The sequence below is a fragment of the Solanum stenotomum genome, chromosome 5 (assembly GCF_019186545.1).
Source record: "Solanum stenotomum isolate F172 chromosome 5, ASM1918654v1, whole genome shotgun sequence".
NCBI classification, from domain to species: Eukaryota; Viridiplantae; Streptophyta; class Magnoliopsida; order Solanales; family Solanaceae; genus Solanum; species Solanum stenotomum.
Genome location: NC_064286.1, coordinates 2,676,635 through 2,704,151, shown reverse-complemented (window position 1 = coordinate 2,704,151; position 27,517 = coordinate 2,676,635). Strand labels below are relative to the sequence as shown.

General features: G+C 31.8%; 4 protein-coding genes and 1 pseudogene across 5 annotated transcripts in view; 3 read left to right on the top strand and 2 right to left on the bottom strand.

Moving 5' to 3' along the window:
• The first annotated feature begins 4,516 nt into the window (after positions 1–4,516).
• LOC125865206 (NAC transcription factor 56-like) lies at positions 4,517–7,074 on the top strand. The gene is made up of 3 exons (XM_049545412.1): positions 4,517–4,868; positions 5,485–5,798; positions 6,346–7,074. Exons 1-3 carry the CDS (start codon positions 4,682–4,684, stop codon positions 6,910–6,912), a joined length of 1,068 nt encoding a protein of 355 aa, XP_049401369.1. The 5' UTR covers positions 4,517–4,681; the 3' UTR covers positions 6,913–7,074.
• A 6,949-nt stretch (positions 7,075–14,023) lies between these two features.
• Positions 14,024–14,319, top strand: LOC125865948 (uncharacterized). Its single transcript, XM_049546218.1, has one exon. It carries the CDS (start codon positions 14,062–14,064, stop codon positions 14,269–14,271), a length of 210 nt encoding a protein of 69 aa, XP_049402175.1. The 5' UTR covers positions 14,024–14,061; the 3' UTR covers positions 14,272–14,319.
• Positions 14,320–16,718: 2,399 nt separating this feature from the next.
• Positions 16,719–20,287, top strand: LOC125864948 (receptor-like protein kinase THESEUS 1). Its single transcript, XM_049545089.1, has one exon. It carries the CDS (start codon positions 17,490–17,492, stop codon positions 20,007–20,009), a length of 2,520 nt encoding a protein of 839 aa, XP_049401046.1. The 5' UTR covers positions 16,719–17,489; the 3' UTR covers positions 20,010–20,287.
• Positions 20,288–20,592: 305 nt separating this feature from the next.
• LOC125865256 (uncharacterized) lies at positions 20,593–21,874 on the bottom strand (annotated as a pseudogene).
• Positions 21,875–24,466: 2,592 nt separating this feature from the next.
• The window catches only part of LOC125865316 (uncharacterized), a 5,484-nt gene continuing 2,433 nt past the window's right edge, over positions 24,467–27,517 (bottom strand). Inside the window, exons 1-2 of one of the 2 annotated variants that reach the window (XM_049545518.1) lie at positions 27,124–27,455; positions 24,467–24,902 (exon numbers count right to left, since the gene is read on the bottom strand). In XM_049545518.1, coding sequence (XP_049401475.1) covers positions 24,628–24,902; positions 27,124–27,406 — 558 coding nt within the window. In that variant the 5' untranslated portion in view covers positions 27,407–27,455 and the 3' untranslated portion in view covers positions 24,467–24,627. Of the gene's footprint in view, positions 24,903–27,123; positions 27,456–27,517 lie in introns of those variants that run through there. The other variant, XM_049545519.1, reaches the window with a different exon arrangement.

Below are 27,517 nucleotides of genomic sequence, written 5' to 3'. Positions count from 1 at the left end.
AATAGATTGATAACCATATAATTTCACATAAATATAGTACTTTATTATAAAAATATTTGACTTAGAGCTAGCTGATGCAATTCACATGAAAGGCTTAAAAAAAGACATGTTTGAAAGCTTACATTTTCATTTCTTTATAAAAGACATGTTTGATTTAATATGATGTAATATTATTCGCTTTGGGTTAAGACATCAAACAAGCAGAATCTTTTCCAAAAGGCCTCCCGTGCAACAGTATTTGCAATATCTTTTTTTTTTTTCAATTATAAATTAATATGGAATTTGATTCACAGGTCCGACAATCTCCCATTCGACCTATCACCAATATCTATAGATTCTTTCGAATTTTACACCGACGCTATCTTCCCGGCTCTGTCTATGTGACACAATTTTTGTTTATTAGGTTGTTTTAAAGAAAATGACGCATTTCTTCATTCCAAACTAATAATTTGCCTTTAAAATACCTCCTTTTCCTTCACACGTTATATATTATTGTCTGTTTGGCCATGGATAATATAATTTTCACTTTTTTTCAAAAAGCTGTTTTGACATAGAATTGTTATAATTTTTCAAAATTCTAAAAACTCCAAAAAAGTTATTTTCACAAAGTCACTCACAAAATTCAAAACAATTTTAATTTATATTTATGTTCAAAGTCAAATATAACTCCAATTTCCACCTATTATTTTCAACTTAAAAACAAATAATTGCACTTTACTTTTTTGTTCTAGTATTAAAGTAACTTGATTATCACATGGATTGATTAGCCTCTCTTTAAATTTTCCATTCTAAAATCAATATTCCATTATGGTTAATTGTTCTTATCTTCTCATACATTGATTTGATATGTTTATTTGAAGATTTAATGATGAACCCTAACTAGCTGACACACTCTAACGCTCATGACAGAGAGTGGATCGATAAAAACGAATCACAAAAAAGGATTAACAAGGCTTAAGAGTTAGTTATCGATTAATTTTTTAAATAATGGGTGCACATAAGAGAGGAAAGTGAAAAGTTTCATTAGGGTAAAAACATGTGCACATGGCCCGTATATATGTGAGCTTTTGGGCTGTATGATAACTTAGCCTAAGAGATAGATTTGTGAGGCATGTTGAGCAATAGTGAACATGAATACGTATCATGAATTTGAGTCGTCATGCAACTAAAAATTTGAGGGGAGAGATCAATAACTTAATAGTTTAGTCAAATAATATGCGACTAAAATAATTTTCTTAATGCATATATTAAAACGATACTTATACGAAGAAATATATATAATTACTATATTCATTTCAATTTATAATATGATGTTATTTAACTGGGCATGATGTATGAATTAAATTTTTTTAAAATACACACTAAAATAATTTTATATCACAAAAAGTAATGCATATATACAAAATTATTGTTCTAATGGTGCACAAACTTTTCTAAGACAAGGATATATACGAAGTTGTAATATATATATATATATATATATATATAAACAAAAGGCAGAGGAAAAGATTTGACAGCAAACGCAAGCCTGGTCGATGAAAAATCCAACATTTAGACCCCACTTATACTAAAATCAAGATTTTCATACTTTTATGGTGGAAAAGATCCATTTCAACAATATATATTCTTATAATAATCGTGTTCGATCGATTTATATGCATTTCAATTAATTTTATGAGTAATATTTGGTGATTAATGTAGTATTGAAATATTTTATTTACTACAATAGATAATTATAAAGAGATCGATCACCTAGTGTTTTTGTCTCAATTGTGACTAAACTAAAGACATTATAATTATCAGTCGGCTTCATTAATCACTGACCATATTCTTTGATTCAATTAATATTTTTTTTGTGATATTTTTTACTGATCTTCTGGCACTTTTAGGATATTTTTTGTCACCCTGAATCCTAATAAGTCAAACGACTTTATGATTCTTGTTCCCTAGATATTTGTGTCGCGTATAAATCATGGTTTATAGTCGTAAAATTAGCCATTAATATTTGCGTCACGATACACTATATATCAACATCACATCACCTATGGATGTGGTCCTTCCCTTTTTCTTGATCGAGAAAAGCTAAAAATATAATGAAATATTAACTTTATGTGCGTAGCCTAATTTTTTAACGAAGGAGATTCGGATAAGCTTATTCTATCCCTTTAACAATTTGTCCATGCTGTCACTTGACCATACATGTAGAGTTAGATATAGTTTGATGTAAGCATCATACATGAACAATTTTTTATAGTTTGATGTAAACATCGAAAAATAAATAATTCAAAAGGAAAGGAAGGATCATTCAAAAATTGTCCAAGTTAGGGCTACTAATTTTGAAATAGATTCCACTTGCTTTTTTCTTTAATTAGGTAAGTGGAACATCCTTGGATATTTTTTGAGATACTTTTCCATAATTAATTCACTAGTTTTTTATTAAAAAAAAATATTTGATATTTTCTTGTTCGATATTTGTATTAAAGTTTAATTAAATTTAAATTCATTGATTAAGAGTAGAGAGATTTCATTTATCGTAACACGATACTTAATTCTCTAATTGAAACTAACTATAAGATTTTTCTCCCTGATAATAGGCTCATTTATTTTAGATTGGTCATGTGAAGGATATGTGTTGAAACAAATTCCTAAATTTCTTGTTCTTGTTAAGTTTAAATATAAAAATGCTAAAAAAAATTTCTCCATAAAAAAATTTCGTAAAACTAATTAAATCCATCCAAATTATATTATATATATATATATATATATATATATATATCTCGATTATTCATAATAAATTGACTATTAATCTTCGTATTTGTTATCTTTATCGGAGTATAAGATCAACGATACTATATATAAATAAATTGATAGAGACAAGTTGTTGTAAAAAAATTTCCAAGTGTGACACTAGGCCAAATTTGTCCAAAAGAGTTGCCTAGAAATGCCTTCTTATCTTATTATCTGTCTGTCGAGTCATGTCAAACTTCTGTTGTAAGATTTAATCACTCATAATTCGATATTTCAAAATCGAGTCTTGCTAATTAAGAATATATTTTTTTGAAGGACGAGTTTCCTCTTTAGTTAAGCGGTTCATATGGATGCCACGAATTCAAATGAATATCAAATTAAATATTGAATGATTTAGATTTTTTTATATATCTTATGCGTGATAAAGTGGTTCTGCGTATATCCCCCTTTTACTGGATCGTCCACGTGTTGGTACCAACTTGCATGCGTGTCGATTAATTATATTGCCTAATTTTCAGTTATCAAGCTCTAATTACATCATTATCATGTATTAATCACCTCTTCTATTTATGCTAATGACGACCTCCACTTCTAATTTAATATTAACATATGCACTATTTATTTTTCCACTAACGACTAATTTTTTAATTTATTTTTTGTTGACAATATTTATATAGTAATTTCTGCTAAGGTTAACTCTTAGTTTTTATCAACTCATTTTTACTATAAATATAATTAATGTCCTTCTCAAATCCTAATAACACCCATTTTACGTTGTTAAAATGTTGAATTGACGAAATTAGGATTAAATTTTAAAAAGAATCTTGAAATATGATTTAAATATATTCATGAAATTATATCATAAAAAGAAATTAAAACTTTAAAATAAAATTGTGTCGAGAAAAGAGATGTTGTCATTTTAAAATAAATATATTAAAAATAAAAAAAGCGACACATATTAGACAAAGAAAATATTTTTAAGTGAGCAGATTTATACATACTACTAGTAGGTGTGTGATTGTTGTAACATATTGTTCAATAGTTTAATCGAGGTACGAGTTAATTGACTCGAATATCATCATCCTAATAAAAAAAAATACTCTTAATTTGTTCTACTTCACGTGAGACTATTTTTTTATTAGTTTATTCCAAAGTAAAAAAGAAAGACATGCTCTTATATTTAAGAACTATTTAATTTGAAATATCTTTATTTTATCTTTAATTGACATGCATTTATAATTACCACAAAAATCTCAAGGCATGTTTACGATTAATAAATTCACGTCTTTCATTTTTTCTTAAATCTTATAGTGTCCGATCCGATCAAAGTATGTCACACAATTCAATACTACAAAAACTTTCTACATAGAGCTATAATGGTCAAAATACATTTGAAGTGTTATGTTTTTCGAAAATTTTCTACTTAAATCATCATGTGCTCATTTTTTTTTTATATAAATCATCATCAACTGTTTAACAAAACACACCTCAATTATTAGTTATTTCCTTTTCTTACTTGAATACGTGTGATATTTCAAATAGGAAAAATAAAATAATTGATAATTACATTAACGCGTGATTTGATAAATAGTTAGTATAGAAAATGAATATTGCATAGTACAAATAAAAATCTTTGCAAGAATATAATACTCCAGATACATATTTTTACCATTAAATATATATTTCAAGAATATATATAAATGGCATTACTGTAAATTGTGCGTTGCCTTATAACATATATAAGTAAGTGTGGGGGCTAAATTAACCACTAAATTCCTTCTTGTTTATCATTTTCTCTCTTCCCAAAAAAAAAATTCCAAAATTTAATCATAGTACGATTCGAATTTATTAATCTCGTACTACGTGCATACGCTTGTTGGTACGTAAAATATTGAATTTAGGTCAACTCAAACATTAGTAGTTGTGTTTTTTTATGGAGAGTATGGATTCATCAACCGGTACACGTCATCAACCTCAACTCCCACCGGGGTTTCGGTTCCACCCGACGGACGAAGAACTCGTCGTCCACTATCTCAAGAAACGAGTCGCCGGCGCTCCGATTCCGGTGGATATTATTGCTGAAATTGATCTTTATAAGTTTGATCCATGGGAACTTCCCGGTACTATTTTTCACTACTACTATATTTTCTTGCACTATAACTTATATATAGGGAAAAAGGATCGGAGTTAGCGATGGACAACTTCTATGTCTAAACTAAATTTTAAATATGCAATAGATTGTTGACGAATTTCGTTGCTAATTAAATTTATAGTGATAAACTAATTTGTTTTCCTTTTTAATCTTCATGTTTTTATCACAAAGTTTTCTATGACCAACTTATAGAGGCTTGAACTCTATTTTTTTTTTTAAGATAAGATGAATTTATGTTATACATAGTGACAGTTTAAATATTTTTTATATTTTCAAAAGATAATGTAAAAAGTGAATTTGTAAAAAAATAGAAAAAGGTAGGTTACCTACTATAATAAATAATATTAATTGTGTATGACTTTCTTTTATTGTATATATAAATTAGATTCTAATTTTGAATATGTTTAGTTTAAATTCTGAATCATATAAAGTTCATTTAATTTCTATTTTTTGAGTTTTTTTTGGAGGGTGCTTGAAAAATAGTATTCACAAAAATAAAGTAGTGGACCCATAGTACAAAAAAAAAAAACTGAATTCATTAAGTTTAAATTCCGAATTCTCTTGTTGTCATTTGTTTGACGCAGCTAAGGCAATATTTGGAGAGCAAGAATGGTACTTTTTTAGTCCAAGGGATAGGAAATATCCTAACGGGGCGAGGCCAAATCGGGCAGCAACATCGGGTTATTGGAAGGCTACCGGAACCGACAAGCCGGTTTTTACCTCCGGTGGAACTCAAAAGGTCGGGGTAAAAAAGGCGCTCGTTTTTTACGGCGGTAAACCACCGAAAGGGGTAAAAACTAATTGGATCATGCATGAATACAGAGTAGTAGAAAATAAAACAAATAACAAGCCCCCTGGTTGTGATCATATTGTTGCCAACAAAAAAGGATCTTTGAGGGTAAGTCCGTAATTTTTTATTTTATTTGTCATATCGTAAATAAATTTTCTATCTCTCAAGATAAGGATAAGATTTACATATACTCTAATCTCCTTAGACCCCACGATCACACTGGGTATGATGTTGTTGTTGTTGACTTGATTCAAGTTTCAAAGTTTTTGACGAAAGAGTTTAAGTTATATATATATATGTGGTTATTATAATTAGGAATATTTATACTATGAATGTAATTTAACTGGTTATAGTAAGTTACCATTACTAGAAAAAACATGAAATTCTGATAGACGGAAATGTGATCACCCTAGTTAAGATAAGACACTTAAATTGGGACGAATGGAGTAGTATATTAGTAGTACTTTATTTTTCATGTTAGATATTACTATATATGACGCTTGACGTAGAGAGTTATCGTATCAATATTTTTACTATTAGTGTACAGAACATAAACTCAAATAAATTCAATGTTTCACTAGCTAATTAGTCTTACTTTATATATGTATATATATTTTTTTTCTTACACCATACTATTTATTTTATTTTTTTGCAGCTAGATGATTGGGTTTTATGTCGAATTTACAAGAAGAATAACACTCAAAGGTCAATAGATGATTTGAATGATATGTTGGGATCAATACCACAAAATGTACCAAATTCAATACTACAAGGAATAAAACCTTCAAACTATGGTACAATATTGCTCGAAAATGAATCGAACATGTACGATGGAATTATGAATAATACGAACGATATGATCAACAACAATAATAGATCCATTCCACAATTATCGTCAAAGAGATCGATGCATGGAGGTTTGTATTGGAATATCGACGAAACAACAACAACAACAACAACAACTGAAGGGAACCATTCTCCAAATACAAAAAGGTTCTTAGTTGAGAACAACAGGGACGATGGACTTAACATGAATAATATTGCGCGAATTACAAATCATGAACAAAGTAGCTCCATTGCCAATTTCCTGAGCCACTTTCCTCAAAATACTTCGATTCAACAACAACAACAACAAGAACAACAAGTATTGGGATCTCTTAGTGATGGAATCGTCTTTCGACAACCTTATAATCAAGTTACTAGCATGAATTGGTACTCTTAAAGATACAAAAAGGCAAATTTTACTTTGCCCCCTGAAATCAATCAATCAGTCAATTATATAGATATATTATATATGGATTTCTTTATATTTTACTTTAGTTAGAATTAATACAGAATATCTTCTATTCAGATTGTCATATCAACAAATGAGAGCAGTTACAACTGTATTTTGTATATATGCCCTATTTCAACTCTCTTTTCAATGCTTTAAAATGAGCTATTAGAATACTTTTTGTAAAAGGAGAAAAGCTAGGAGTTATAGTAGTTTAATTTCAGTTATTCGATTCGAATGATTGCATCAGTAATGTAAATTATGATCGACGCAACTATCATTTGTTAGATGATAATCTACAACTTTTTTTTTGGTAACTATGTGCTTGTGGAAGGTGACCTATATAACTTGATATGTTGTCTTGAAGAGTTATGATAACTAGCTATAATGAGTTGATTAATTACACTAATTATATATTTAAAAAATATTAATATATAATTTAAATCTTTTTTGAGTTTCCAACACACTAGAAATAAAGCTTATACTAGTAAAATTAGGTTAGATAGTTAATTTTGATTTTGACATTTAGTTACCTTCTTTTTTCTTAATTAAAAGTATCGGATTTGATCAATATTTTTTGTAATTATTTTTGTTAAAAAATGTTTTACTCCTTTATATGAAAACTTCTCATTATGTATTCAGATTTAATTAGATGCCAACAAAAATACCGAATACCAAAATGATTAATAAAAAAATTCAAAAAAATAGGGGAACTTATTAATCTTAGTTTAAAAAAAAGTTTTAGTTGATGGAGCATCATCATTTATTAGAGAAAATTACGTAGTGGATAACGTATTTGATTCATTGATAATTGTCTTCCACTAACTTATTATTACGACACGACTTATATCTCATAGTTGACTTGACATAAAATTTAATAACGAATGAATTATTTTTTGTTGAAATTTATGGTATTTCTTTCAAATTGTGGTATGTTTTATTATGAACTATTAGAGGACAAAAGAAAGAAATAATTCTTTTCTATAAGGTTGTGGTCATGACCAAAATAAATGTTGTTGTGTGGCAACACAAATTTGTCATTGGTTGTCAAGAAATAAGTCTTGCATGTAATAATTTTAACCATGACAATAATTATGATTTTCTCCTTGAAGGAGATGGTCACCATAAGAATGGTGTTGTGAAATTTGTGGCAGTACACAAACTTAATTAAGAGTTTCGGAAGAACTAATTTGTTACTATCCAGAAATGAAAATAGTTCATAATATTGAGGTTGTAGTAAGTCTCAAAATAAACTTTTTAAGTTTCGGAGGAATTGGAAAAAAAATATTATTTTGAGACTGTAAATTATTGAAAGATTAAATATCTTCAGATTACTACAATCATAGCGGGTTATGAAGATTTACATAAAAGGTTACCCGCCTTTTGCTTGTTTGTTGTAACAAATATAAGCGTGATGATGGAATCACATGCAAAAGTAAACTAGAAGTTTACTAGAATAAATATCAGTTGGCATAACCGGTTGACCATTTCGATTCAAATGTGATGCAAAAGAAGTGAGAATTCATGGGATTATATGTTGAAGAAACAAAAGATTCTTCAATAATTCTCATGTGTTGCTTGTTCTCATTATAAAATGATCATTGTACAAAGGTTGGGATTGAATCCCTTGAAATTTGGAACATATAAAAAGGTGAATATGGGCCCGTTCACCTACCATGTGGACCGCTTACTTTATGATTTAATAGATGCATCTATGGTATGGTCACATGTGCATTTGTATCAACTTACAAATTGGTTTTTATAAGGTTGTTTGCTCGAATTGTTAAATTAAGAGCATAGTTCCAAACTATAAAATTATGTTGATAATGTTGGTTGGTTTAGCAGAAATTGTATGCCTCCAATTATAGCTAGACCAATGATTATGAGAACAAATCTCTCAAATAAAATTTGGTATGAAATGAGTTTATTTAACGTGTATACATCAAGCTAACAAGGTTCTCCCATCACAATTGGTTCAGGGTCAGGAACCAAATAATTTCCATCTAAAAATTAGATGTGTGCACATATGATTTTATTGCTCCACCACGCACGAAGATGGATCCCCAGATGAGGTTGGGGGTGAATGTTAGATTTTCTAACATTAGGGGGAGATATGTTTAGTAGCTGAAATTATGTGTGAGGTGAATTATCTAGATCCTCGTTAAAAAAATGTGAACTTGAAGTTCAAGAGATAATTCATTTGCAAAATGTTGCAAATAATTTGTCAGATGTATTTGCTGACCCAATATTTTAATTATGTTGTAAATGCTCCAATAAATAGTCCTTGAAGGACAGAGTCTATGGTACGCCAGAAGTGTATAGACCAATCGATTCCAAACGTAAAATTCCTTGAGGAATGAGAGGAGCAATTTATCAAAATGGTCATGATAATGAGGTAAGTGCTTTGAAATAGCACTATGACATAACACTTCATAAAACCTTGGCAAAGGTCCAGGTACCTGAAAATGATGAAAAATGAAAAGATCTAGATAAGTTATGTCGTATTGGAATCAATATCAAAATGACTGTCGACGGTATCTTTGATATAAAGTAGCACTCAATGTTGTAAGTGGTTACGAGGATCTTAAATTCGAATCTGTCATATAATGTGGAAATATAAATGATTGGCCAAATAAAATGCACTATTCAAGTGTATTTTATTTCACTTAGAAAAGTGATGTTTTTGAACTTGTAGTTCATAGATCAAAATATATGTCAGTGGGGTACAAATAAATCATTGTGCGAAAGTATAACCGTAAGATATAAAGTACGATTTGTGCCTCGGGGCATAAAGGATTTTCGTAGAAATCCTGACATTATTAAATGGAGATATACTCTTTAATGGTGGATGCAATGAGACTTATTTCAATCTGGCAATAGATTAAATACTTAAAATGTATAATGACTGATTATCATGTCTAACTAGACGATGAAGGGTATATGAAAATCCTTGAAGGATTTAAAAGGTCTTGAAGTAATTCCATTGAGTACCCAATAGTTTTGAGACTGCTTAACACAAAGAAAGAATCTTTTTGATCTCATAAAAATGATTTAAAATGTCATGTATTAGTGCAATTGGTGCACTTACAGATTGTTGGTTATGCAAATGCTAGAAGATTATTTGATACACGTAACGAAAGTTATGTGAAAATATTGTCATAGTATTATTCAAGTTATGACAAAAAACTAACAAAGCAAGTGACTCAACACATAGAAGATGTGTGATTTTCTTTCAGAAGAAAAGATGAGCTTCCAATGAAATTGAAATGATCAATCCCAGAGTCAGAAATAATTTGATTATGTAGATGCAAAATATTTATTTGATCTGCATAAAGCTCAATCGCAAATGGACTATTATTTACATATGGAGACAACAATATCTTGGAAATTCAAAGAATCACATTAGTTACCACTTCTTCAAATCATGCAGAAATAATATTGCTCTATGAATTAAGTTGGGAGTGTGTTTGGTTGGAATCATGATCTATCATATTTAAAAAAGGGAAAAAGGACAGATATACCCCCGAACTATTGTAAATGGTATNTCATGATCTATCATATTTAGAAAATATGTGATTTTCTTTTGAAAAGGATATTCCAACCACCATATACGAAAATGATATATAGCTCAAATGAAGGAGGATACAATCAAAGGAGATCGGACAAAGTATATTTCACCAAAAGTCTTATTCACACATGTTCTTCAACAAAATGGTGAGATACATGTTCAAAGATCCATTCAAGTGATAATCTTGTAACTTATTCACTAAAGATTGCCAACATCAATATTTGAGAAGTTGTGATACAAGATTGGAATGCATTGTTTCCGCGTAAAGTTTTTATCAGGGGGAGAAAAATACGTGTTGTACTCTTTCCTTAACCATGATTTTATCCCAATTGGGTTTTTCTGGTAAGGTTTTTAATGAGGCAACATTCAAAACGTATTAAAAGATATGTGTACTCTTTTTCCTTCACTAGGATTTTTTCCCACGGGATTTTTTTCTAGTAAGGTTTTAACGAGGCATATTATCTATGGACATCCAAGGAGGAGTGTTATAAAATAATATATTGTGGATGTCCACTACATCAAGAAGTTACTCAATTACTTTCCTCCATTATGAAGATAACCATAACCTCCACCTCTATAACCATTATTCTTGTAACCTTTCACTTCCATAACCTCCCCCATTATATTCATGTTAATGTCATGTTTATGACTAACCTTTTGTATGCCTCTATGTTACACTATAAATAGAGGCATAAGGGTTCATATTGTATATGTATAGACTTGAAGATTTAGTGTACACTTAAAAGAAAGAAAGTTATCTCATATTGTTCCTCTTGTCTTATATTCTTCTTGTCTTCATCTTTATATTATTCTTTTGTTCTTAAGTTTTATAACATCGAAATATTAATTAATTAATTAATTAATTAAGAATAAAATAAAAGTTGACAACAATAGTAGCTACTAATTAACCCCACAAATTGACTTTCTTTAATTTATTTGCTGACTTTAGGGACCATTAATTTATGTTGTCAACAAAGGGATTCACTTTCTTAAAAACACAAATTTATTTGTTTGTTTAATTGTATTCCTTACCAAGAAAACATTACAAGCTACTTTATATTAAGTATCTATATATGACACTTTAGTGATTCTCATTTATTTGAATTAGCGTCCTATAAAACGAATTAAAGAGATCAGAATTCTTCTTTACCTAAAAATTTTCTGTTCTCAAGGTTTCAACTCGAAAATCCATATTTTAAACAACAACTTATAACCGATCAAAATACATTCCACATTTTAGAGATACACGTGCAAGTGTATATACTTATAGGTAAAACACGCTAGCAAACAATCGAACTTAAAATTGTCTTTTTTCTCCACATATATTTTCGGACAAATTACTTAACTACACTCCTTTACTTACCTTAATATCCATTTATCCCTACTTATTTCAAAAATCCCTTATTTACCTATGTATCCCGTGCACAACGCTATGTATCCGGCTATGTGGAATGTATCAAACGTTATGTATCCCGTGCACAACGTTATGTATCCCGTGCACAACGCTATGTATCCCGCTATGTGAAATGTATCAAACCTAATGTATTCCGTGCACAATGCTATGTATCCCGCAAACATCATTTGTAAGGGATTTTTGGTAAATAGAAAACTAGAAGGGATATGATGTTATTTAGTACTTATAATATGTGGTTCCTATAATTTATACTATATTTTCTTAATGGGCCTAGCAGTCTCAACAAGTATTTTCTTTTTAAAGCCCAATGCTCTTTTGGGTTACTCTTTCAATATCTTAAAATTAGTATCAAAATAACAAGACAATAATTTATAGCTTAATTTGGCTTTNGGATAGGATGTTATTTAGTACTTATAATATGTGGTTCCTATAATTTATACTATATTTTCTTAATGGGCCTAGCAGTCTCAACAAGTATTTTCTTTTTAAAGCCCAATGCTCTTTTGGGTTACTCTTTCAGTACCTTAAAATTAGTATCAAAATAACAAGACAATAATTTATAGCTTAACTTGGCATTGCGCGCCAATTAAAGAAAAATGTTCTCTATTATGATTTTTTTTTTATTTTCAAAATTCAAATTCGAAATAATATATTTTAACAGATATACTTACATCATTATTTACGTTATTTATATAAATATATAACATCTATATTGTATAACAATGTATAATAGATATATAGAAAATGTTCTCTATTAGGTTTAGGCATGTACATTAATTAGTGTATCATAATTAACTACCAATATGTCTATTTTGTGGGGAAGGGTGGAGCTAGAGCGAGGTTGTTAAAATGTTTAATCGAATTTTCTTCAATAAAAAATTATATGATAAAAATGGGAGCTAAAAAGCCATAAATAATTATATTTTGTTATATAAAATTTGTTAAATTTTCTTTAAATAAGGGAAGACAATAAGGCTTAAGGTTTATATGATAAACACAGACAATATCCCGTATAATTTCATGATTAGGGTTTAGAGAGAGTGGAGTATATGCAGATTATATCTCTGTTTCAGAGGTGAAGAGGTTGTTCCCAATAGACCCTCAGCTCACGAAAAAACAAATCAAAGCAGATTGAAAAAGAATTGACAGAGTGGAGACACCATATCAAAATACTATAGCGAGCATGACAAAATAATTTAAGAAAAGGTGAAGTAACTACAACAGAATATTACAATAATCGAATTACAAGAAACAACAACTAGTAACAAAAATTAAAGGACAAAAAACTACAAAAATAATACTACGATAAAGTAGTATGTAAAGTAAAGTGATACAACACTCAACTTACTCAAAAAGTGGAAAAAGATTTATAATAAAAACCATACATTTCATAAGGTTTATAGTCACACTCACACTAATATTATAGCATATTTTGTTAAAGATAATAAATTTCAAAAAGTCTAAAGATATTCTTTTAATTTAATCAAACTATATCATATATATTGAAACAAACAACATATAACATTATCACAATGATAATGTATACTATAATTTACATAATTTTTTAAAATATAAGAAAAAAATCGATTGAAGCATGAGAATTATAAATTTAAATAGCACAGCAAAGCAATTCATTAATTAAACACAAAATCTCCCAACTATATAAAATGGACTATATGGCATAGTCAGCACTTTTTATTGATTAATTAATGAAACACTTACTTCTAGATTTACATATAGGTGGCAATTGTCGATATCTAATATAAAGTTCGATTAATTTTAATTTATGTTTTGAAAACTACATTTACAGATAAAATGAAATCTACCAAATATAATATCAAATTGAAATTATTTCAAACAATGTCCACTTTTCTGTTTCTGTAATTGAAAAATAACTATTATCCTTAAGTTTCAAATTTTACAAATAAAGCTTTAAATAATGTTCTGAAATTTGATACTTTACGATATTAATTATTTTTCAAAGACCTAATCGAAAAATGACCAGTGTGTTATTACTCCTACCTATATAATATCCAACAAACTTGGCCCAAAGAAGAAAAAAAAACCCAATATATTTCTCTCTTCCATATAGTATATTTTTGTATGCAAAACTCCAATGATGGTTTGTTTTTGCTTTCTGGTGGATCAAAAGAGGACGGTGCGGCGGAGTAAGCCGGTGGCTGGCTGGTGTTCGCGGTGCGGACACGGTGCTAAAGTGGCTGAGATGTATACATCAACTAGGTTTTGTTATATTCCATTTTATACCAAGTCTTGGAAGGCTATTGTTTGTAGTTTTTGTGGTGCCATTCTCAAATACTACACATAAAGTCATAACAATAAATGAAGGGTGATTAGTTGTATTCCCTTTTTCTCGAGGCCGTGGAGGTAAAATAGATCGATAAATGATGATTAATTGAACACCTTTTTCTAGAAAATAAGCTAGTGTATATCATGTATATAGGTAAAATATTAGTCATTGGTAGAGTTTGTGAGTTATATATCCAATAGGATAACTAAGTTGAATATAACGTGAAGTCATATCAATTTATCATGATTTGCATGCTAATATTTTGAAATGTATTTTTCCTCTTTGTTGTTTGTACCTTTGAAATCATGACGATCCGCTATGGTTTTTGAGCAATATGATAAGATATGAACTAGTTAAATATAGTGTAAAGTCATATCGATTTGCCATGACTTACATGTTATAGTTGTTACTTTACATCACTTTATCATATTTGTCGTTCAACTTAAGGATATTTTAGTCTGAAATATGTTCATTAACCTAAAAGAGTCATTTTCACACAAAATTCAAAATTTAGAGACGATATAAATAACGGCCTAAAGTATCTCTTTTGTGCAAATCACCCGCTAGTTTTGGGGTTGTGTTATCAGAACCAAATATATTCAAATTCTTGATTTATCTAATATTGAGCACTCGTATTAGGTTGTCCACGTTTCACATTTGATTTTAAATGCATTAATTCCACAATATGATATCTATATTTTAAATTCCTATCTTAATATTTGGCTTGTATTTGTTTTCTAGATCAATTAATTTACATGATGTTTGACTATTTTTTTAAACATTCTTCACTATTTAAAATAAAGAACACGATTTTATAATATTTTACTAGTTTTTTTGAATGACAACTTTTAATTTGAAAATGTAATAAAAAATAAGCAATTTGACAGATGAAATTTTGCCAATAATTTTTTTCCTCCTAAAAATATAGAAATATATGAAGAGGAAGGCAAATGGGGACCCAACATTGTTGGTGGCCATGTGCATTTGTATAGAGGAAATGGACAAAAAAATTCATTCAAGTCACCAAATTCCTTACGTTTCCCTTTTTTACGATGTAAAGGGCGTTTAAATTAGCACATTAAAAGTAATTGATAACATCATATATTGAAAAGTATTTTTAAATATTCGAATATGATTTCTTATGGAGAATAGTAGAAAAAAATCATTGAGTAGCCAAATTTCTAACGGTTCCTTTTTTTTGCGATGTAAATTTCATTTAGAGTAATTGATTAAAAATAATGAATAGATATTGAGTATTGAAAAAATATATTTTTTAAAGTGTTAGAGACTAATTTTATCATATGTAATTATGTAGCGGATAATAGAAAAAAAAAATTGAATTCTAGATTCAAATTGAAAAGAAAATGCAAAAAAAAAAAAAAACTCATTAAGTCATCTAATTCCTAATGGCTACTTTTTGGTGAGTAAAGCTTATCTAGATTAGTTGATTAAAAATAACGAATATATATTTAATATTGAAAAGTATTTTCAAGTTTTAATGATATTTTTTTAGTCTTGAAAAATATTTCTAAATATTAAAACTAATTTTATCATGTACATTTATGTAGCAAATAGTAGAAAAACAGTGAGTAGAATTCTATACTTAAATTGAAGATAAAGGATTTATTAAGTCGCCAAATTCCTAATAGCCCCTTTTGGTGACCCAAATCTCATCTACATTAGCTAATTAAAAATAATTGATAAACCTGAAGTATTAAAAAATAATTCTAAAATATCAAAATCAATTTTATAAATAAATAATACTAATATATTTAAATAAAAATATTGGGGAAAAACACTAGTATATTTAAATAAAAAGGCGTTATAAAGATTTGTTTTTTGTTAAACTGAGAGAATTACAGTTAAATATATTTAAGTTTAAGTTTGAGTTTTGAAAATAAAAACACATAATGAACTATGATGGGATGATGATTGAAGTCACGAGTTTGAGTGTATGAAAAAATTTTCTTATTGAAATGAGTCCTACAATATGCAAATTAATTCGTCAAAAAGTGAAAAAAAAAAACAGATAAAAACAATTTATATAAAAGCCGCGTAGAATTGGGTCCCAACAAGGCCTAATTTATTATACAAATAGGCTACTGTATGTTTTGGTTAATTTTCATGCAAAGCCTAATTATACTATGATTACATCAATTTCATGATCATTTGGAGAACTTTAATGGCAAATTCTACTTAATTAAACTGGCAATGCTGCTTGAAAACAGCTGTTTCAAATGGGGCATGGAAGTGGGGTTTGGAAATTCATTCTTGTGGTCCCTTTTTTCCCTTTTTGCTATCTACAGCCTGTTAAGAGCTAGCTGTGGAGTAGCCACTGAAAAAGCTCTTGTTGTGATTGTGTTTAGAATTGGGTATTTCTTGTTTCTTTCTTCCTTTTGGTTCACACCCATGTCAAAAGATTCATTGCACTAAAAAGTTCTTTTTGATTGTGTTTGAATTTGGGTATTTTTTGTTTCTTTCTTCCTTTTGGTTCACACCCTTTTCAAAAGATTCAATTTTTCATAGTGTAGTTGCACTAAAAAGCTGTTCTTGATTGTGTTTTCATGGTGGCATTGAGGTAACCTGACTTGGGACTTGTTTCTTTCTTCTTTTGGTTCATACCCTTTTCAAAAGATTCAATTTTTCATTGTGGAGTTGCACTAAAAGGCTCTATTTAACTGTATTTTCATGGTGGCATTGAGGTAACCTTTCTTCTGGTGCACAGCTCGGAACTCGGTGGATAATTGGCACACCCCTTGACTCTTCTCCACTTAAATACCAGGCTTTTTGTTACGTCCGCCTAACTCACATATCAGGCATAGGCATTGCACTCTTACCACTGAACCAAAGCCTCTAGGAGCATTTCCAATCTGAAGTCTAGAGGAAAGTTGTTAGCTCAGATCTTGTCTAAAACTATTTTTTTGTTCTTTTGGTGTTAATCATAGTTTATTGGTAGTTTCCTGTGATTTTTCAGTTAAGTTTTTTTTTTCTGTATCAAGATTGCTCTAGATAGTTGAGAAAGATCTATAATACTACAGTGTAGGTTCTTAATATCATCTGGGAAATCAGACTTAGCTTATTCAGCTACTTTGATATCGAGATTGAGGCATAGTTATTGTTGTTGTTGTTGTAACTGGAGGGGTCATCTGAAAGAAGAAATTCAAAAACTTGTCTTAAGAGTTTTAATTTTTGTGGAGAATTGGAGTCCAGTATTTAGCAATAGGCTCTTTAGGACGATGGACTTGAGAACAATGTCATGGATGCCTTTAGTTCTAGCAGTAGTTGTGTCCATCTTTTTGATTCAGGACTCGAATGCTGCCTTCGTTCCTGCTGATAACTACTTGCTCGCGTGTGGATCATCACAAAATGTGACCTATATCGGCCAGACATATGTTCCTGATTCGCTTCACTCTTCAGCTGCTTTAGAAAATAAGGAAAATTCTATTGCTGCAACATCCAATTCTAGTGCTCCGTTTTCGATCTATCAGTCAGCCAGAATTTTCCATACTACGGCGTTTTACAAGTTTGATATTAAGCAAGAAGGCCACCATTGGATCCGTCTCTATTTCTACCCTCTTCCAGGGCACAACTTAACGTCTGCCTCAATGACAGTGGTCACGGAAAATTTTGTTCTGTTGAACAATTTCAGTTTCAAGAGCTATAATGGATCATACCTTTTTAAGGAATACACGATCAATGCCAATTCAGATAGTTTGATTCTTGCTTTGATCCCTTCAAACAACTCCGTTGCATTTATCAGTGCCATTGAAGTTGTATCAGTACCTGATGAGTTGATCCCTGATCAAGCAGTGGCTGTATCTCCCGTAGCACCTTTCAGTGGCCTTTCTGGACTAGCCCTCGAAACTGTTTATCGTCTAAACATGGGTGGTCCTCATCTCACTGCTCTGAACGACACCTTGGGAAGAACATGGGAGAATGATGTGAAGTACCTTCACGTCAACAGCTCTGCGGTGAGTGTTTCAGTTAGCCCTTCAAGCATAAAGTATCCGGCTACTATGACTCCTGAAATAGCACCAAATTGGGTTTACGCTACTGCTGAAACTATGGGAGATGCAAATGTACCTAATGTGAATTTCAATATCACTTGGGTGTTCCCTGTTGATCCGAACTTCATGTACTTCATCCGAGTACATTTTTGTGATATTGTGAGTGAATCTTTGAATAGTCTTCTGTTCAACCTATATGTTAATGATGACGCTGCTCTATTGGACCTAGACTTGTCAAACTTAGCTGGAAATTTGGACGTACCGTTATACAAGGATTTCGTCTCCAATTCCTCAGTAAACTCAAGTATTCTGACAGTGAGTGTTGGTCCAGATACGAGTGCGGATTGGATAAATGCAATTATGAATGGACTGGAAATCATGAAGATTAGCAATGAAGCTAGAAGCTTGAGTGGGGTTCAATCTGTTGAGACTCTCTTTGTGTTGCCTCACAAAAAGAAAAAGATAGGTTTAATATTTGGTTCTGCCTTAGGAGCATCAGCTGTTTTGGCGCTTATTGCGTTGTGTTGTTGCTTTTTTATAGCTCGAAGATCAAAGACTTCCAACCAAGGACACTCATGGATTCCGTCCTTGTATGGAAACTCTTTAACTTTGACGAAAACAACAGCTTCTCGGGGAACAGCAAGCTGCATCTCCTTGGCTTCACCGAATGTTGGACGATTTTTTAGTTTCCAAGAAATAATGGATGCAACTAACAAATTCGACGAGAACTTGCTTCTTGGTGTTGGTGGTTTTGGTAGGGTCTATAAAGGAACAATGGAAGATGGAACTAAACTTGCTGTCAAAAGAGGAAACACAGGATCTGAACAAGGTCTAGCTGAATTTCAAACTGAGATTGAAATGTTGTCCAAACTTCGCCACCGTCACCTCGTGTCTTTGATTGGTTATTGCGATGAGAGGTCGGAAATGATTCTTGTTTATGAATACATGGCAAATGGTCCTCTCAGAAGTCATCTTTATGGAACAGATCTCCCGCCTCTCTCATGGAAGCAGCGTCTTGAGATTTGTATCGGTGCTGCAAGGGGGCTGCATTACCTCCATACAGGTGCAACTCAGAGCATCATTCACCGCGATGTCAAAACCACCAACATACTTTTGGATGATAACTTTGTGGCTAAAGTTGCTGACTTTGGTCTTTCCAAAGCCGGACCGGCTCTTGATCAGACACATGTAAGTACTGCTGTGAAGGGTAGCTTTGGGTACCTTGATCCTGAATACTTCCGGAGGCAGCAGCTCACGGAGAAATCAGATGTCTACTCATTTGGTGTTGTCCTAATGGAAGTTCTCTGCACCAGACCAGCATTGAATCCGGTCCTTCCTCGTGAGCAAGTTAATATAGCTGAGTGGGCTATGATTTGGCAAAAGAAAGGCATGTTGGATCGGATAATGGACGAGAATCTCAAGGGGCAGGTTAACCCAGCCTCCCTGAAAAAGTTCGGTGAGACAGCTGAAAAGTGTTTGGCTGAGTACGGAGTTGATAGACCTTCAATGGGAGATGTGTTATGGAATCTAGAATACGCTCTTCAGCTCGAAGAAGCCTCATCAGCCTTGACAGAGCCTGATGATAACAGTACAAACCATATCCCTGGCATACCATTAACACCAGTTGAGCCATTCGACAACAGTGTTAGCAATATCCAAGGTATAGTTAACTCAGGAACAGATGATGATGCAGGGGATGCTGCTACTAGTTCCGTTTTCTCTCAGCTGGTAAATCCGCGGGGAAGATGAGAAGAAATACTCCCTCGTATACGTGCTTGAGTATAGTATTGAATCAAATTTTCCCTCTACTAAAATGTTTTTGAGTGTGTATTGTATATGATTGATGTACTAGCGTATTCATCGTTCAAATACTGCAAGTTGCAGTATTGTTTCCATTGTTAGGTGATACATTGCCCTCTTTATCTGATAGATAGTCATGAATATGTATTTGTAAAAGCACTATAATTGTATCCATTCATAGATAATAATTATTAAGCATATGTTGCCATCTCTTCTGTTTGTTACTCCCTTCGTTTCAACACAGATTTATAAGAAAGTAAAGAAGACTTTTGAAAACTTGTGGTCTTGAATTAAAGACATGTAAAATGCACCAAAATATTGGAATTAAAAAGTTGTAAAAAAAAGAAAGAGACATTCTTTTTAAGCGGACAAATAAGGAAAGTACGACAAATAAATTGACATGGAGGAAGTATCATACAAATTTATATTGGAAATTTTCTTTCTACTTCATCTTGATTGAGTTCTATGAAAACGGTCATGAAATTGTTTAGAATATCATTGCATTTCTTTCAGTTCTTAATAACTTGAGTTTGCTATTCTGGTTGAAGCTTCCATCAAATTTAAATCATGAATCTACCTCTATTCTTTTAGAGTGACGAGAAAATTGGCACGCCTATTAAGGTAGCTCCACTATCGACAATGAAAACATTGCCGGAAACATATTCTGAAGAAGCATGGATTAAGTACCTCACGAGTGATGTTAAAGCCGGATCTGTCGTTCCAATAGTTCTCAGAGGAGTGGTCCTAGAAATAACACCATGGAACCATTTCTGTTGAATAAGGCTCTCTGTCATCTCAGATTTGAAAATTCCTGGTGCTATTGAGTTCAGTTTACTCTTATCTTGTGTACTCCTAGTTCAAGGGCCATCATCTGCTATCATTCGAATACAGTCAGACTTCTCTATAACAATCCAAGTTAAGTATTAAGACAAACGATGTAGTATCAAGACAGACAAGTATTTGCAACACTAGCTAGTGTGTACCTCAGTGAGCCTGTCAAGAGCCATCTTTGAAGAAGCGTAAGCAAGACCTCCGGGTACTAGTACCCGATTCAGACCAGCGATTGAAGACACATTAATAATAGATCCTCCGCCCTGTTTAGCATCGATCATGTGTCTACACACAAATTTTGACTCCAACCATGCTCCTCTGAGATTCATCGTAAAAGTATGTTCCCACTCCTCCTCTGACAATTCTAGAGAAGAACTTACACTACCTATACATATGATCAACAACAACCAAAAAAGTTCTATTACAATCAAACCTCTCTGTAAAGACATAGTTTGTCTAGATATGTTTTGGATGTTATAGAGATATACTATTGTAGAAAACAAATAATATAACATAACATGAATATCAATTCCAAAGAAAACTCGATTGTTATCAAGAGGTATGAGTGACCAGAGGCGAATCTACAATCCATCAGGTCCGAGATTATATGGAGGGGGTTAGTTGAAAGGTAAGGATAGATTGAAAGATGATTGAATAGTACTCAAACCTCTAACCCCAGCATTGTTAACCAAGGCATCAATACGTCCGAAGGCATTCCAAGCTATCTGCACAGCGGCCTCAATGTTACCACCATTGGCAGTAACGTCTAGCTCAACCGCGATTGCATTTGGGGCCGGACCTTCCGATTTACTACTACTGTTAATGTGGTTGCAGAGAGATTTCAGCTTGTCTACACGACGAGCTGAAACAATGATCCTGCAACCCGCTTTTGCCAAGTTGATACTCAACTATCTCCCGATTCCTGACGACGCCCCCGTCACCATCACAACTTTTCTGTTCAGCCCGTCTTGCCACAGCGCCATTTTATTTCTTTTCAAATAGTCATGCAGTAATAGCTGTCTTATATAAGCAGAGAGCCTTTATGTTTATCTTTTGGTGCACATTCGAACAGCACTAATTGTAACTATTCAAAATACAGTCTTTACTCTTTTTTTTTTTTTTTATAACCGAGAAATCCATATGTGACCCGTCCTTTTGATCAATCATAGCCTTCTAAACTCGGTGAATAATTCTTTACGTTTTAAGTGTGTGGACAAAAAAATTTCGCACTAACTTAGGGCATCTCCAACCCTACACTTTATTTTACTCTCCAAATATAGAGTTCTCTATTTTTTCAAACAATCAATTCCAACCCAATTCTCTATTTTACTCTCTAAAAAAGAATTTTTTTTCTCTCTCCTTAATATTATATTATTATTTCAATTTCATTCTTATTTTCTTATTTCATATTATAAATCTTTTATTTCTTTTTCTCAGTATTACTTTATATAATTTTCATGTGATATAAAATTTTATTTTTTAATTTTTTTAATTTTAATATAAAATTTTATTTTATTTTAAATTTTAAATAACATAAATTGCAAGAAAATATTATATAATATACAAATTAATGGACAAATTCAAATAAAAGTGAAATACAATTACATAAACACTCAGTTTTTGAAATTACTACGTTGCTCCCATAAATGCTCTATCAATGCATTACGGAGTTCAAAATGAGCATTTTTGTCCTTAATTTTTTTATGTCTAGCTAAAAGTTGTTCAAATCAGAGATTTTCATCTACCTCCATTTTTGTCGTTGGAGGTGGAGCCTCTACGACATCTTGAATTGGCGCATTAAGATCACGTTCATCCTCAAATATCATGTTGTGCAGTATAATACATGTAATCATTATATCATGTAGCACTTCCTTTCTCCAAAAACGTGACGGTCCTACAAAAATTGCAAAACGTGATTGCAAAACTCCGAATGCACGTTCAACATCTTTTCGACATGACTCTTGTTTCATCGTGAATTAATTATTATGTTATGTATTGTATTTTATCTTGTATTTTAATTATTATGTTATGTATTGTATTGTTATCTTGTATTTAAATTATCATATTATGTGTTGTATTTTTAAATTAAAATTTTCAGCTTATCATTTTAATTTTGTGTATTCTTTATAGTGAAAATTAATAATAAAATCAAATTATATTATCGACGAAAATTAGAAAAAATTAAAATACAATTAGTTCGGGATGAAAGTAGTATATATTAAAGGTGGAATGACCTGAAAGACCCTTGTACTTGGCTCCGTTTGTCAATTGAACCCTTATACTCATCACTTTGTCAACTAGACCCTTAAACCCATTAGAATACTACATTTCAAGCCCTTTTCTCCTCCGATCAGAGTGTGGGTAAATGCACGCGAATACACGTGAAATTTCACATCATTTTTTAGTGCCACATACGAAATTAAGTGCAAAAAAAATTAAAAAAAATCAAATAGATCAATTTTTTAATTTCTTAAACTTTTCAAATAGTCATCTTCTTCATATATGGTCACAGATTGAGCACTAGATTCATATTCATTAGATCAAATTCTTCTTGATTTAACTTGTAAATTCAACTACAAGTTCACCAACACAAACTCAATGAACCCCAATCAAAAATTTTAAGTAATTTTACAAATTCACAAGACCCATTTATTATTTTTAAACTTTTTCAAACTTATCAATGGAGTTTTAAAATTTTCAATAGTCACAATCATCCTTCACATTATCCGCATCTCATCGTTGAAACCATCTAATAAAAGAATGATACTAATATTTTTCAAACCTTAAAAACGAAAATTTTAGAAGAAGTTGAGGCTACTGATTTGTATAAAAAAAGAAGAAGAAGAAGAGGCGGAGAAGAGTGAATGTGGGGCTTGAGAAAGAAGAAAGTTGAGGGCTGTGGTGAGGGGTAGAAGATAGAGGGCTGGAGGAGAAAAAGAAAGGGTGGGTGTGGATGAAGGAGGGTTGAAGAAGATGAATTTTATTTTTTAATTTTGTTAAATTGATTTTTTTAAAAGTAAAATATTGTTTTAGCTCGCTTTCAAGCGCGTGTAATCACGCATATTTCCAACTCACCAATATTAATGCCACATAAGCTCGGTCAATGGTTAGAGGGGTTTAAAATATTGTGTTTTGATGAGTTTAAGGGTTTGGTTGGCAAAGTGATGAGTAGAAGGATCCAACTGACAAATGAAGCCAAGTACAGGGGTCTCCCAGGTCATTCCGCCTATATTAAATAAAATATTTTTTTAAAATATTATATTATATTTAAAAAGAAGTATGAATATTAGATATTTAATTAATGAGATTGTATGTAAAATAATATGTTAATTAGAAAGTAATAAAAATAATAATAAAATATTCAAAAAGTGAAATAGAGAGGTGAATAGTAGTTCTCCAACCTCTCTATAAATAGAGTATAGAGAGTGATATAGAGAGGGGTTGGAAAGGGCATACTCTATTTTACTCTTCAAATTATTTGGAGAATGGAAAGTAAAATAGAGGTGGATTAGAGATGGTTTTAGGTAGATAGGAAGTCTAGTGTTTTTTGTCTATGAGTGTAAAAGTTTGGTATTCAAAACATAAAAAACATGTTTGATTGATCAATCCATAAGTCAAGAAACATGGGTCCAGCATATTGCATTCAACAATTATTTTATGTACTATACAACTAGATTGGCTTGAAAGCCAAAAAGAAAAAAAATAGTTACAACAGCAGCAAGATTTCCTGTTTTTTTTACAGCCGAGAGCGAAAGAAAACTTTTTTTCTATTAGATTTTGAAGGTGTCGAACTCTTAATAGGCTCATCAGAGAACTCAAAGGAATCCAACCCCGTGATGCATTTAGTTGATACCTCATTTTGCTGCTTCGTGTTATTCATGTCATCCTGAAGTTTCTCCATCTTTGCTTGCATCTCCTCCATTACAGCAGTAACATCTTGTTTCTCAACTCTACTGGAAGGATGTGACGGTGATTGGTCCTTTAATCCCTCCTTCGTAATTTTACTTCCACCTGCATAAACGATTAAACATGTGAAAATCCATTTGGTTACATAAATGTTCGATGGCAATATTAGTGATATCCATCAATCGTCATAAGATGTGTAATCCTAGCAGAGAGTGTTCTTGAGTCACGACTCAAGACCATCAAAGAGAACATAATATTAAGCATAACTAACTTCAAAGGGGTCATCAATGAGCTGTTTGTATTACCTTAATCAAAACATGTCATGTTGACAAGAGAAATAGGAGTGACTATTTGTCTGTGTCTCCCCCACATCCTGCAATGTACTTGATATTATCTTACCGCTCAGGAAAAATGCTCCACATGTTTTATTATGCATGCTGTAGAGGAGCTAAAATACTACTTTTTCATTTCATTCCTTTTTTTCTTTCTGTTGACCTTTATCTTGTGAGTACACAAGACATATCAACTTATTAAAAGATGATTTTAGGACTCACAAAAGTTGATTCTATTGTCAACAAGAACGAGGAAACAATAAGGGCAAAGCACAGAAATTTAGGTGTGAACTGTGAAGTAGTGAAAATCTTACTGCATCAAATGCAAGTTTACCTACTACTCCCTCTGTCCCAATTTATGTGACTTACTTTCCTTTTTGGTCAGCTCCAAAAAGAATGACACATTTCTATATTAAGTAACAATTTAACTATAAAATATTTATTTTACCCTTAATGAAATAATTTACCGCCACACAAATTTCTATCATTCATTTTGAACCACAAGTTTTAAAAGTTTTTCTTTCTTTCTTAAACTCCGTGCCGAGTCAAACTACCTCACATAAAATGGGATGGAGGGAGTACTATTTTCGCCCATGCAATAAAGGCCATACTCCATCTACAGTTCATCAAGAAGATAGTGCATCGCCAAAATGGAGCTGTCAATGTCAGTCACTCAAATTCTAAAGTTCTATATCATACAAATGGCCTTGCAAAGGTCACTACCAACTCCCCCTCCTTCCTCATAAACGGAGAGCACGTGAAGCTTATGAACATTGGAACAGTATTGCAGTGGTCCACGTAAAAACAGTACGCTAATAACTATATAGACACTGCATCACCAGAAGCCAATCCAATTTCAAGGTCTACCTTACCAAGGCTTACCAGATTGCTGTGAGAACAAAATAACAGGCTAAGTTAGTTATTGGTCTTAGATGCGTCACATGCAGCATTTCACAGCAGAAATTGCTTTCACTAAGAGGCGGATTGAGACAGTGGGAGTGAGTTACTAGTATACAACCCAACCTCCTCCTTTGCACTAATGCATGTGAACCTAGTTTTAAGTAGATATATTTTAAAAAGTCTCCACAACGTATATACATAATTCACTCCAAAGGCAGAGCCAAAGCTAAAATATACTAATACCACAGCTACCACGGTACAATAGGTTGTATAATAATACTCTCTCCGTTCCAATTTACATGACACAATTTGGAATGGATCGAGACAGATTTTATGAAAGACATGAAAGTTTTGAAACTTGTGGTCTTACGCATTTCATTTGTATTTGCTTGGCTATATAAACTTTAGAAACTTGTGGTCTTAAACATGCTATAACATTTGCAAAGAAGGAGAAATTCCTTATATTTTCCTAATTTCACGAAAGGAAGAATCAAGGAAGAAAAGGTAAGTAATTAATTGTTTCCAAATTTAGCAATGTATCCAGTGAACGTGGCGGATCAAGGATTTTCACTTATATATTTTTGGCATAATACATAAACATGACTTTTAACTTGGCGTCAGCTGACAACTATGGCCTTTAACTTTGGAAGTGTACCAGTAGGCGCTTAAACTCAATTTTATACAAGTCTAAGCGCCTACTTGTGCATACTCGAAATTGGAGGACATAGTTGTTAAGAGTCATGTTTATGTATTATCCCTATATTTTTTGTCCCCTAGAGAGTTCTTATTTTTGGACCAAACTAGAAATGAAAACAGGAGTAGTATATAACTTTACCCTCACATATGCTGAAGCAGCTAAAAGCTTAGGAGTTTGATTCAATGCTAACAATTCAGAAATACAGCTGATTCCGTATAAAGTACAGCCTAACAGTTAACCTCATCAATATACTCAACGAAAACAAAGTAATTCCAACATCAAAATTCAGAAATAAACCGAGCAAGCAATTAACTTTAGCTGTATCTGGAATAAACAACGTAGAATTCATAACTCCTAAAACTAATACTGCGCATAAGAGAAAAGAAGAAATTCTGACCGGCAACGGTTTTAAGAGATTCGTCTACGGCAGAGACAAGAGCAAATTTGCTGAGCTTCGAGAGAATCCGACCGATCTTTTCCCGGCCGTCAGGGTAAAAAACATACTCATCGGTTCTCTGAGAGCCTTCATTCTTGACCGGACTACCGATTTTGGAAACGGCCGGTGTAATACCGGCGGCACCGTACCGAACTTCTACGGCGTATGCGTTTGACGCTTTCTTCTGAATTCTCCGGTTCCAAAGTTTGCCGGCAGCTGCTCGGAGTTCGTCTAAAATGCCCATTACTCGTTCTAATTTAAGAGAAATTGCTGATTTTCTGCTTCTATATCGTTTTATATTTATCGTGTTGCTCCCAAATTACGTCCCCAGTCGATGCCGTTTTAAGTTATGCAT

Bases quoted from the DNA above. Each gene is read 5' to 3' on its own strand.
- LOC125865206 (XM_049545412.1), top strand. From the start codon at position 4,682: ATGGAGAGTATGGATTCATCAACCGGTACACGTCATCAACCTCAACTC. The intron at 4,869-5,484 runs GTACTATTTTTC...TGTTTGACGCAG, and splicing joins TGATCCATGGGAACTTCCCG to CTAAGGCAATATTTGGAGAG. The intron at 5,799-6,345 runs GTAAGTCCGTAA...ATTTTTTTGCAG, and splicing joins ACAAAAAAGGATCTTTGAGG to CTAGATGATTGGGTTTTATG.
- LOC125865948 (XM_049546218.1), top strand. From the start codon at position 14,062: ATGATGGTTTGTTTTTGCTTTCTGGTGGATCAAAAGAGGACGGTGCGG.
- LOC125864948 (XM_049545089.1), top strand. From the start codon at position 17,490: ATGGACTTGAGAACAATGTCATGGATGCCTTTAGTTCTAGCAGTAGTT.